Below are 12,537 nucleotides of genomic sequence, written 5' to 3'. Positions count from 1 at the left end.
AAGGGGACGATGGCAAGTGCAGCCATCTCTTAACAAATCACAAATAATGTCTGAGTCTTCACTGCCTGACACTTTTAGAGCCACATGTGGTGTCTAGCCAGTGAAATACCCACAGGTCTGTCTCAAAACTCACTTTGGTATCTACTGTATTTTGGTATCTCAGCTGAAGCTTGGACATAGCATCCTGTAACATCCCATTCCCTGAGCTTCTGTGTGCCAAGCCCAGTGCCTAGAATAATAGCATCTCCAGGTCTCACCCCAGCCCTGCAAATTTCCCTCTGACATTCAGTCTTCATTCATTCAGTCGTGCATTTGCTCAACATATATTTGAGGGCTTATTAGGTGTTCTAGGTGCTGAAAATCAAGTGGTGAATGATCCCCCACATGTGAAAACCCTAATATCAACTAATAACAGATATGTTCAGTGGATTCCAGGAAATACATGTAATGGGATAACAGATGGCCGTTTAAGATCATACAAAAGTATTAAGATATAAAAATTCATCTTTTAAAATCGTATGTATAATATTATCTCAATTTTTCAAAGAATGTAATGCTTCTGTACATACTCAAATATGTGCTATGACAAAATATTCAAATACTACTTTACAAAATAGATAAAGAAAAGACCCTAAAATGGGACTTATAACACGGTTGTCAACCTTGGTTCAGCCATAATTCCATCACTTGAATAATCTCACCATCTCCAGCTCCCTCTTCCTTGTTTGTAGACCAGACAATATTGTTCCCATTTATACCCATCAGACCTCTCTTGATGGCAGAATTAATAAAGAACCCCTTAAAAGAAAAAGAAAGTGTGGATAAGCAGCTTCCTAGAAAAGATAGCTGGATCTTCCCCCTGACAATCATTTGGAGATAATCTCATCCAAATTATAGGCAATGAAAATCCTGAGACAGCAATCAAAATTGGTCTTAAATCCTTCCTCTTATAAAAGGTACTCAGGAAAGAAACCTATAACAATGCAGATATGAAGGACTTACAAAGCCTACATTTTAAAATAAATCCATGGGTAGAGACGTTTATTTCCTATTTCTGTTTCTTGGGAGGGTCTAAGACAATGACACCCCTCCAGCAATGAGGACACCTCGCACCCAGACCTTGGTGTCTGAATATCATCCTCCAGCTAAAGGAACCAGTCTCCTTCAAGAAGTGGGCAATTCCAGGACTGGGACCGAGAAATTGCAAGATGGGCCTGGAGTATCTTGTAGTGCTGGAAAGTACTGGGGTGCTTGAAAAAAGAAAAAGAAGAAGGAAAGAAGGAAAGAAAGAAAGAAAGAAAGAAAGAAAGAAAGAAAGAAAGAAAAAGGAAGAAGAAAAAGAGGAAGGAAGGAAGGAAGGAAGGAAGGAAGGAAGGAAGGAAGAAGTAGTGAGGGGGGGGAGAGAGGAAGCCTGGGACATGTCAAAAAGCTGCAGGAGTAAGCCTGAAAAAGTTCCTAATCACCAAAACCAGAACAATTTGAGCAACATATCTAATAATGCTAGCGTTAGGGGTGCCAGAGTGGCTCAGTCAGTTGAGTGTCCCAACTCTGGTCGGCATAGGTCATGATCCCAGAGTTGTGGGATCGAGCTCTGCATCAGGCTCTTCACTGAGCGTGGAGCCTGCTTCAGATTCTCTCTCTCTCTCTCTCTCTCTCTCTCTCTGCCCCTCTCCTCTGCTTGCACATACACTCTATCTCTAAAAAAAAACAAAAAAGTTAGTATTAGATTATAAGGTATAAAATAAAGAACACATCCATGAGTCCCCACTAAATTATATATATATAATTATAGATTATATGTATTCAAATAATATGTGTTCAGATAAATAATAAATATGTACTCAAATAAATAATTGAATTCATAGATAAATAGGGGATAAGGGACAATTCTTCCTTAAAGAAGAATTCTAATTAATAAATAAAGAAGGAATAAAGGAAATACAAAGTCAGCATTAGGCAAACACCACAGTAATCATTTTTGCAGGCAAGATCCACTGAAAGAAACTAAGATCAGGGGAGGAACTTGATAGGCACCCCCTTTAATCAAATGATCAAGGTTAACATCACCATTAACACGATATATCAAGAACCACTTTGATAGGATGCACCAAGAAGGATATAATATCACTGATTTGGTATTCTTGTCAAAAATGCATAACTTCAACCTAATCATCAGAAAACCAGGAACTAACACGAGCAGAGACATTCTACAAAATAACTGATCAGCATAATAACTGACACTTCATATCAGAAGTGCCTTGCTCTTGAAAGACAAACAGAAACGGTCACAGGTTAGAGGAGACTAAGGGGACACAACAGTTAGATGGATGAGAGATCCTTAACCATAAAAAAGACACTAGGGGGAAATCTGTTGAAATGTGAATAAGCTTGATAGTTTCCTTAATAGTACTGTAGCATTGTTGTAGAAATGTCAGTTTCCTGGGTCAGTTTCCTGTCAGTTTCCTTGTGCTGTGGTTTTGCAAGTTAAAATTAGGAGAACCTGGGTCAAAGGTATAGGTGCATGCTCTGTTCTATTCCTACAGCTTTTGTATAAGTCTAAAAGTATTAATAGGTTAAAAACAAATACAAGTAAAATAAGCACCTGGAATGAGGAGTAGCAGACAAGGACCCCAAGATAGAGTCTGTCCCCTGGGTCTCGGTAGACACTATTTCAAATATCTCAAAGACAAGGCTGCCTTCCTGCACCCTATTGCCTGCATTTGGAGGAGGGGCCATGGAATACCATGCCTGGTCAGCGTGATCAGAACATCACAGACCCACTCAACAGTTACTGGGCTCCCAGCCCATGCAGAGACCTTAGCAATGAAAGAGCAAGAATGTCCTCACGAGTTCACGGTCTTGAGGAAACAGATCTATAAACTAATAAAAAGAACAATCTAACTATTTTAATAAATATTTAATGATCACTTATTCTGTATCCAGAAGCATTGAAAGATTAGAAAGAAAACATGACAGCATTTGTAACATCTATCAGGCCCCATCAAACAAGAATGACTTTGTAGCAAGAGGTCTTTTGGTTACAAATATAAAAAATCATCAAAATAGGGGCACCTGGGTGGCTCAGTCAGTTAAGCATCCAACTCTTGGTTTCAGGTCAGGTCACGATCTCACGGTTTGTGAGTTCAAACCCTACATCGGCTCTGTACTGACAGTGTGGAGCCTGCTTGGGATTCTCTCTCCCTCTCTCTCTGCCCCTCCCCCACTCTTTCATGCTCTCTCTCAAAATAAAGAAATAAACTTTTTAAAAAATCATCAAAATAAATTAGCTTAAGCTGAGAGATTTCCTATAAAGATACAGTTAGTCTGATGGAACTTGTGTAAACTCTATTGAAACTAGAAGGTTGTTAGTCTCCTCTCTCTCTCTCCACCCCCCTTTTGTCCCCTCTGTTTCCTCACCCTCCTCCAGCATTGCTGAGATCAAGATGGCCACACTCCTCTGCAAGAATGACAGGTTAGAGTTGCTAGCAACAGAGGGGTGGGGAGGTGCAAGAGGAGGTTTTAGTTTATAGAGTAAGGGTTCTGAGACACTGCCTCTCTGCGGCTTCTTGAGTCCTTGTTACTGTTTCTGTCTTCTTCAACTGTTTTTCTCAGAGAGCCTGAGTGTATGTGAGTATACAGTATGTATGTGTGAGTATATGTGAGTGTGAGTGAGAGTGTGAGTGTGTGTGTGTGTGTGTGTGTGTGTGTGCAGGTATGCATGTATGTGCTCATGGGAACAGGTGTCTGTTTCTCCCCCCACCCCCACCTCCCTTCTCCTTCCTCTACTCCTTACTCTCCTCTCCTCTCTTTCTCCCTGCATTTTTCTCTTCTTCTCTACTTTCTGTGTATTCGCTCCCTTCTCCTCTTCACAGAACTTCTACTCTTCTGCACAAGTTTTTGATGTCTGTTTTCACTCAACCTCAGCTAAAACCTGGAAATGGCTTGCCTGTGGCACTGACTCTGGCCCCAACGCCACTTGACTTTCGAGTCCCAGGGTTCTATCACTCCTGATTACAGTTTCTGTGCCTCATCACCTAAACTTCTCCAGGAAGAAAAACAGAGTAGCCCAGCTTTAGTCAGACGTCCACCTTTGTTCCAAATTAGCAGTGGTCACAGAGACAGGTCACCCAGTACAAACACAGCCACCCAGGCCAACCATTCAAGGGAATTGTGGAGTAGGGAGAGGGTCTTCCAAAAATGGAGTGTGGGCCGATCAGGACACAAACATGTTCACCCCAACCCCCCATATAACCTCTCACTGAAGATAATGCTTAAGAAAAGGTAACCTATCCAAGAGCTTCTGAAGGCAAAGAGAATGTCCCACTGCCTCCTCTCAGAATATAGCCCCTCAGCCCTTCTCATCAGCTGAAGAGAGTCCTTTTAATCACTTTCAATCACAAGGGGGACAAGGAGCCCCAAACTGTCACATAAAAAGAGCCTGACCTCATGTTCTCACACTGTGCTTCCATATCCTCCAGGAGATGATGGACATTGTCAAAGCCATCTATGACATGATGGGGAAATACACATATCCCGTGCTCAGAGAAGACACTCCAAGGCAGCACGTGGATGTCTTCTTCCAGGTAAGTGCACACACGTCGTGCGCGAGATTTAAGCCCAACTTAGACCAGCCAACCCACAAGCCTCTGAGCAAGTGGTGTGTGTCCAACTCTGTCCTATGCATTGTAGAAAACAGAAAAGAATTACAAAATGCGTCGTCCTCAAGTAATAGATGATCTCATTAAGCAAGCAAGTATATACTAGACAATGGAACAGGGAAGTGTATTATGAAATAGAAATGCTACAGTACAGCTTCTACATTCCATACAAATTCTTGGTGGAGCAGAGTAACCAGAGAAGACATCATTAAACACATTTGTGTTAAGTGTTAAGCATTTATGTCTGGGGAGTAGTGGGAGATAAGATTGGAAACGAGGAGGGGCTGGAGTGTGAGGTCTTGCATTGAAGAGTTCAGTCTTGCTTGGGTGACTATAGTTATTCCATGAGTGGAAGAGTAGCATGACCACAGTGGTGTTTTTGTAAGAAAGTAAGTGAGTGGTAGAGTATTGAAGAATGTCCCAGCTCATTCTAGTCTAATCCTCTCACTTCACAGATGGGAAAAGCAGAGACTCAGAGAGGCTTAAAGACTCACTCGAGGTCACACAGTAAGTGACAGAGACAGAAGTCGAACCTCTCACATGCAGTGTTCTCTTTGCCAGGTGGACAGGCTGGGGGAGAGTCTGGGGAAGACATGTTAGGGTATCAGCAGAATAATCTGGTGATGAGGCAATGAGAGTCTGGAGCAAGTCTCTCAATTTTAAGGAAGCTTATGGGGCTCAAAATGCTGTAACCAGGGAGTTGGGTGGGATTGTCTGGCCAGTGAAAGACCACCCGAATTCTCGGGGCAAAGGTGGTTAACAAAGAGCAAGTTTTGGAATGCAGATTCCCAGGTTCGTTCAAGTGCTTCCTGTTGTGTCTTCCAGAAAATGGACAAAAATAAAGATGGCATCGTGACTTTAGACGAATTTCTTGAATCCTGTCAGGAGGTAAGGAGAGACCTCAGAGCACAAAACATACTAGATCCAGGAAAGAAAAGCTGAGGCCTGGGGCCCTGCAGAAGGGAGAGCTGAGATACCCTCTCTACCTCAGGTAGAATTCCATTCCATCCCCTCCTGGAGCTGGGCTGTGGTTGGTCTTGGCTAAACACAAGCTGAGCCAGACAGCCTGAGAAGGATTGTGGGGGGATGTGAAAGGCCAAGGGGGTCTCTGTGAAACCATAGACTTCTCAAGTGGACAACACTCTGCTTTTCCAACAGGCTTCCAGCTCAGTGACCCACTCCTCAGACTACGAGGGGTAGCTGGGAAAAAAATCTAAAGCTGTAATTCTCAAGCCATGGTATGCCCCAAAATTGCCCAGATGGTTCTGAAAATGAACACTAGATTGGGGGCGAGGCTCTAGAAATCTTTGTTTTAACACAAATGTCCTGGGGATCAACGCTGCTAAAACTTTACTGTGCAAACCAACCTCCTTGAGGATCTCCTTAAAATGCAGATTCTAATTCAGTAGGTCTGGAGCAGGGCTTGAGGCACTGCTTTTCTAACACTCACTCAGATGATCCTGATCCTGCGGGTCCTTGGAAGACATTTTCATTCCGCAAAAGGATAGACTAGCCCGGAGCCTCTGCCAGCAATTGAACTAGAAATAGTTGCTTTTATCTACTTTAGAAAAATGCATTTCTATCCCCAATTTATTTCAGAAAGTACAGTTACTCTGAGCTCACCCAGTAAGAACTGCAGATACACAAAGCAGAGGAGAAGTTATCAATACATACTGAGCACCTACCAAGTTTCAGGTATTTTGCATAAACCTCACAACCATCTTGAGAGGTGGTGGCGCTGTACAAGCTTAGCCTTGGTCGTGATATTCAAAATGTTTTATAATGAGAGTGGACTGAGAACTAACCACTCTTAACTGACCTTGACCTCATGGTCAAGGAGCTGTGCCTTAGAGGGATCCTTCTAAGCTTGCCAACCCACTAGCTGATGGATCTTTGGGTGCTCCAGCGGTCCTGTGCCAGTTACCAGATAGCCAGAGGCACAGATGCTGGATGGAAGGCTCATTTACCAACAAGGATAGAAATATTTCAACATGTTAACCATCATGAACTGGGTGCACGGTAGTGTTGATCATACACATTTTAAAGAAGAGAAAACTGAGACATTGCAAAGTTGAGAGATGTGGCTAATGCCCAGTAGGTGACAGAGATGGAACTTGAACTCCATCATTCTGGGTTTTTTTTTTTCGTTAATGTTTATTTATTATTTTGAGAGGGAGAGAGAGACAGAGTGCGAGCAGGGGAGGGGCAGAGAGAGAGAGGGAGACACAGAATCCAAAGCAGGCTCCAGGCTCTGAGCTGTCGGCACAGGGCCCCCTGTGGGGCTCAAACCCATGAACTCTGAGGTCATGACCTGAGCCAAAGTCAGATGCTTAACCGACTGAGCCACCCAGGATCCCCCTGAACTTCATTCTAATTTTAAATCCTATGCCCTATTTAAGTGTGCTTTTTTGACTTTGCTTAACAGGTGAGTGAAATTTTCAAATTAGTTTCTCACATTAGCAACCTCTATTGCTCTCCATTAATTCACTCATTTCTTGCTCATAACCCACCCATAGATATATATGGTGATGGATGCTACTCTAATATAAAGAAACTGAGGCACAAAGGGAGTAAGGTCACCCAGCTAGTAAATGACAGATCCACGATTTGAATTTAGACAGCCTGACTCCATAGACTTCTTTTAAAAGTTCTAGAAACTTTTAGGGGCACCTGAGTGGTTCGGTGAGTTAAGCGTCCAGCTTTTGATTTTGGCTCAAGTCATGATCTCTCCATTTGTGAGTTTGAGTCTTACATTAGGCTCTGTACTGACAGTGCAGAGAAAGGGATTCTTTCTCTCTCCTTCTCTCTCTGCCCCTCCCCTGCTCATGCTCTCTCTCTCAAAATAAATAAATAAACTTAAAAAAAAAAGGTCTAGCAACTTTTAAAAGATTTCAGACACCCAGAATCAACTTTTCTCTTTGTTGATTTTTTTTCTATTATAGGTATGCTTTCTACTTTATCATTTGTGCTGTAAATTATTTTCTTCCTTCTGTTTCATTTTAATTTAATTTTTAGGTTTCCTTTCTAGCTTTTTGAGATGGAGATTTAGATCATTTATTTTCAACCATTCTTTCCTAATACGTGCATACAGAGGGATAAAATTTCTTTTAACTACTGCTTTAGATCCCATAGATTATAATATGTCATATTTCCATTATATTTTAATTCAAAATATTTTCTTCTCTGACCCACGGACTTAGAAGTATGTTGTTTAATAGCCAAACATGTTCTACATTCAATACTTATTTCCTAGGAAATATACAATAGAAAAATGTAAATGTAAAATAGAGAACATATATAATGGAGACATGCAAAAAGAAAATCAATAAAACCAAAATTTGCCTCTTTGAAAAAATAAATAAAACTGATAAATGCTTAGCAAGATTGATTTAAACAAAAAAGAAAGAACACTCAAGCTATCAATATCAGGAATGGAAAGGGTAACAACACTACAGGTTTTACAGACATCGTAAAGATAAAAGTCAGTTATGTAATAAATTTGGCAACATACGAAGTCTACAAACTCCTTACAAATATAATTTATCAAAACTAACACCAAAAGAAATAGAAAATCTGAATAGTCCTATGTGTGTCAAAGAAATTGAATCCTTAATTTAAAACTTTCCCATAGGGGTGCCTGAGAGGCTTAGTCAGTTAAGCAACTGACTTAGGCTCAGGTCATGATCTCACGGTTTGTGAGTTCGAGTCCCATGTCAGGCTCTGTGCTGACAGCTCAGAGCCTAGAGCCTGATTCAGATTCTGTGTCTCCCTCTCTCTCTGCTCTTCCTCCACTCTCTCTCTCTCTCTGTGTGTGTCCCTCCCTCTCTCTCTCTTTCTCTCAAAATTAACATTAAAAAATGCTTTAAAAAATAAATAAAACTTTCCCATAAAGAAAATGGCAAACACAGATGTCTTACCTGGTAAATTCTTTCAAACTCTTTCTAAGGAAGAAAGGATGTTAATGTCATACAAATTCAGAGAATAGAGAAAGAAGAAAAAATTCTCAACTTGATTTATGAGGCTATCATAACCCTAATAAGAAAACATGACAAAGCTGTTACAAAGTGAGAAAATTTTCAGGCTAATATATTCCCTCTGGACACAGGTACAAAAAATCAAATCCTGTAATATGTTAAAAAAAAAAAAAAAGAATAAATAGGGTTTATTACAGGAATGCTAGATTGGTTTAACACTCAAGAATTCATCAATATAATTAATGACATAATAGAATTTTTAAAATGCAATCACCTCAGTAGATGGAGAAAAATCATTTGATATAATGCAGTTGCCCAGAGCTTCTAAAAAGAAGCAATACTCACTGTTTCACTGGATAATTTATTTCTTACAAATTTCTTAAGGCCAGAGAAGGTGCTTCTTGCCTTGAGTTGCTTACTTTCTGGGCCCCCACCCCTGTTTCTCATTCCCTTGCAGAGTTCTTTCTGCACGAGAAACCCATGCTGGAGACTTGCTCAGGGAAGTAACAGAACTTCTCAGGGAAAATCCTCGGAGAGTTCTAACTGTCCTCTCTTTTCCCCTTCCTCCCTTCCCAGGATGACAACATCATGAGGTCCCTCCAGCTATTCCAAAATGTCATGTAACTGTGAACCCAGCCATCTGGCTCTCAGAGACGTTGTACTGAACAACCACTTCTTAATACCTTGCTCTGCCCTCGTTCTGATTTTACACACCGACTCTTGGGACAGAAACACCTTTTGCATTTTGAAAGACTTCTCCACTGGAGACTTTCTATGGAACCCAGCATCATATGGCTCAGTCTCTGATTGCCAGCTCTTCCTTCTCCGTCTTCTTGAGAGAGACAAGATGAAATTGGGTTTGTTTTGGAAGCATGCTCATTTCTTCACACTGCTGCCCTATGGAAGGTCCCTCTGCTTGAGCTTACAGTAGTGCACACTTTTTTGCTTGAGTGCCCCAGCCCACTGCCTCCAGCAGACCTTGATGCGTCTGGAAGCAAGATGACCTGAGCCAAATGCACACCATCCTCTGATGGCCTCCCAAACCAACGTGCCTGTTTCCCTTCTTTTGGTGGGAAGAATGAGCATTACACAGAACAGTATGAATCCATATATGACTAGATTGGGAGAGCCAGCACCTAACATATGTAGGCTAGAACTGAATTCTTAAGCATGGCATTGTCTGGTGACACAAATTGCCCACATCCTTTGTTTCCAGAGGAAAGAACCAATAATTCTCTCTCACATTGGCATCTGTGCTGGTAATGCAAGTCCCTTAATGTGCCCAGGAAGAGAGCCAATGCCCAATGGTCCATGCCCTCACTCCATCTCCTGCTAGAGCCCAGCACTGCATGCCCCTCCCAGAAAGCCCAGAATGCCTGAAAATTGCTGTAATTTTATACCATGTTCTAATCAATAAACAGAACTATTTCTTACACTCTTAATCTTCATTTCTTTCATGACTCCATTGGACAGGAGAGGTAAGCTGTGAGAAGGGAAGGCTAGTCCATTCATTGGCGTCCAGTTATTAGTACTTGCTTTGTGCCAGACCCGGTGCCACTCAGGGCGCGATCCTCCCCTGACCCCAAGCAAATATCCCACTTAAAAGCAAATACTGTGACTAGAAGCAAATACCTCTTTGAGATGACATGCTTCACAACACCTTCCTTCCAACAAGATTGTCACTCTCAAGACCCTCTGGTGTAGAAAGTCTGGCGTCTCATGTGGTATGGTTGGAGATGCAGAGATGAAGAGGAGGCCGGAACTGCCTAGTGAGGGGCTTGGAGTCCAAGGGTTGATCAAGTGGCTTCAGCCTATCAGCAACAAATTATTACTTATGTTGGACACCATGTCTTAGATTCCCCATTTGACATCACTTTAAAAAGATTTAGAGCTAACCATGGCATTCTTGGAAGGAAAGTAATTTGCTGAACTCCTAGTATGTGCCAGGTGCTGACTAGGGGCTCACATACGTTACCTCATTTCATGCTCATGTAGAGCATTCTGGGAGATAGAGTCTTCATTTTACTGGTTTGGACACTGAAACTCAGAGGTAAAGGGACCTACCTAGGGTAGCACAGCTCCATAGAGATTAAACTCTTCCCACTCTGTAATAGAGCCTTCCTGCTAGGGAAACTGGCTCCCTGAAAGGAACTGAAGGTACCACACAAATGCCTCTTTCATCTGGAGTCCATTCAAAGAAGCACGGGTATTCTTTGAATCCAAATAGCAGAGGAAGAAACGGATACGGTAAAGGGGAGAAAGCCTTTAGGTGCCCATGGGTCACCAGCGAGAGCAGGCCACCACATGTCATACGTGCATGACATACTCCCAATATGATTGCCACTGGCTCCTGCCACTCATGGCTGGAAATTGTAGAAGATGCAGCTCTGTTTCTCCAGGCTTCCTGGGTGCTGCTATGGGGTCATCGAAGGCTGCTGGACATGTGGCCAGCCCCTAGCCAGGCATACATACACTTAGACCCAAGCAGAGGACCTGTACTTGTTGGCCCTACCCATGAGGGGTCTGAACCTGCATCATGAGGCTATACAATGTCTAGGTCCTGGTTCTCCACTTTGGCTAAACATCACAATTATCTGGGGAACTTTGAAAAATGCCAGGGGCCAGGCACCACCTCAGACCAATTAAAGTAGAATCTCTACAGGTGAGGCCTAGGCATCGGGATTCTTTAGAATCTGCTCAGGTGATTGCAATGTGTATCCAGAGCTAAGATGGGGAACTGACCAAATTCAGTGCTAAGAATGGAGCACATGATCTGAGCCATCCCCCTAGCCATAATGATTGGTGCAGGGATTGGCTTGATACCTAAGCCAGTCCAAAACAGCATGAATCACAAGATTTGTGCTGGGAACAAGAGGCAAAGATGGTCTCTCTTCTACTGGGCATACATGAGATAGCATGCACTCTTAGGACATTTTGGTAGTGATTTAGGAGTTCTGAGGGATTATCCAATAACCAAAGAGCAGATAAACCAGAATCACAGAAAGCAAGGCAGAGATGTTTAAACAAAACAAAACACACCAGAAACTGAAACCTTGATTAGATCACTGAGCTGCTGGATCAAGCTGGACCTGAAGCTAGGAACACCTCTGATCTTTTCAGATGCCTGTGTTTGATGCCTATATAAGATCTAAGCCAGTTTATCTTTACTCTGGCTGCATATCAGAATCACTTGGGGAGCAGAGAAGGAGAAGTTTTTAAAGTGCTAAGGCAGGGGACCTTGTCCCAGATTAACTGAATAAGAACCTCTACAGGTAGAGCCCTGAGCATCACTCTGCTTTAAAAGCTCTCCAGGTGATTCCAGTGCATACCTAGGGCCAAAAGCCCATGCAATAGAAGAGTGCAAGGGCTGGTACTCTTCTCCCTGTGCTGGCCAGAGCACAAGAAACACAATTCAGTCCTGAGCACCAAACTCCAAGAGGGAAATCAGCATCTGGAGATATTCAGAAACAAAATGGGCTATTGGAGAAACAAAGTTCTCTGCTTGGAACACCCAGCTCTAACTTGTCCTTCTGGAGGGATCCTACTCCTCCTGAATCGTCTAACAAATTGCCACCATTTGCCAGCAATTGTGCCTATAGCAGGTACTGTGGCTGTCTTACCCAGACACCCTTGACACTCACCATTACCTCACAGTTGGATTCAAATGTGCCACCTGGAAATGCTTGTGACTTTTGTTTATAACTGTGACTGTCACAAATAGACCCTGACCAGGACGTCTGCACTCTGCCTATGAGCAGGGCAGGCCAGAAGAACCAGGTAGTTAACACTTCCCTGGAGCAGCCCTTAACCAATGGCTGACAAGAGTTGGTGTATAAATACCCCAGACCCATCTCCTTTCCATAGGAAGTACTCCAGGGTGACTTCTATACTGTCTCCCAGACTTC

General features: G+C 42.5%; 1 protein-coding gene across 2 annotated transcripts in view; it reads left to right on the top strand.

Moving 5' to 3' along the window:
• Positions 1 to 10,052, top strand: part of KCNIP1 (potassium voltage-gated channel interacting protein 1) — a 342,257-nt gene extending 332,205 nt beyond the window's left edge. For both annotated transcript variants that reach the window (XM_049647792.1, XM_049647793.1), the window contains exons 6-8: positions 4,479 to 4,583; positions 5,484 to 5,546; positions 9,209 to 10,052. In XM_049647792.1, coding sequence (XP_049503749.1) covers positions 4,479 to 4,583; positions 5,484 to 5,546; positions 9,209 to 9,256 — 216 coding nt within the window. In that variant the 3' untranslated portion in view covers positions 9,257 to 10,052. The remainder of the gene's footprint in view (positions 1 to 4,478; positions 4,584 to 5,483; positions 5,547 to 9,208) is intronic.
• Positions 10,053 to 12,537: the final 2,485 nt, after the last annotated feature.

This window comes from Panthera uncia, assembly GCF_023721935.1.
Source record: "Panthera uncia isolate 11264 chromosome A1 unlocalized genomic scaffold, Puncia_PCG_1.0 HiC_scaffold_17, whole genome shotgun sequence".
NCBI lineage: Eukaryota > Metazoa > Chordata > Mammalia > Carnivora > Felidae > Panthera > Panthera uncia.
The sequence above is the reverse complement of the archived record's forward strand: the minus strand, read 5'-3'. Positions and strand labels throughout refer to the sequence as shown.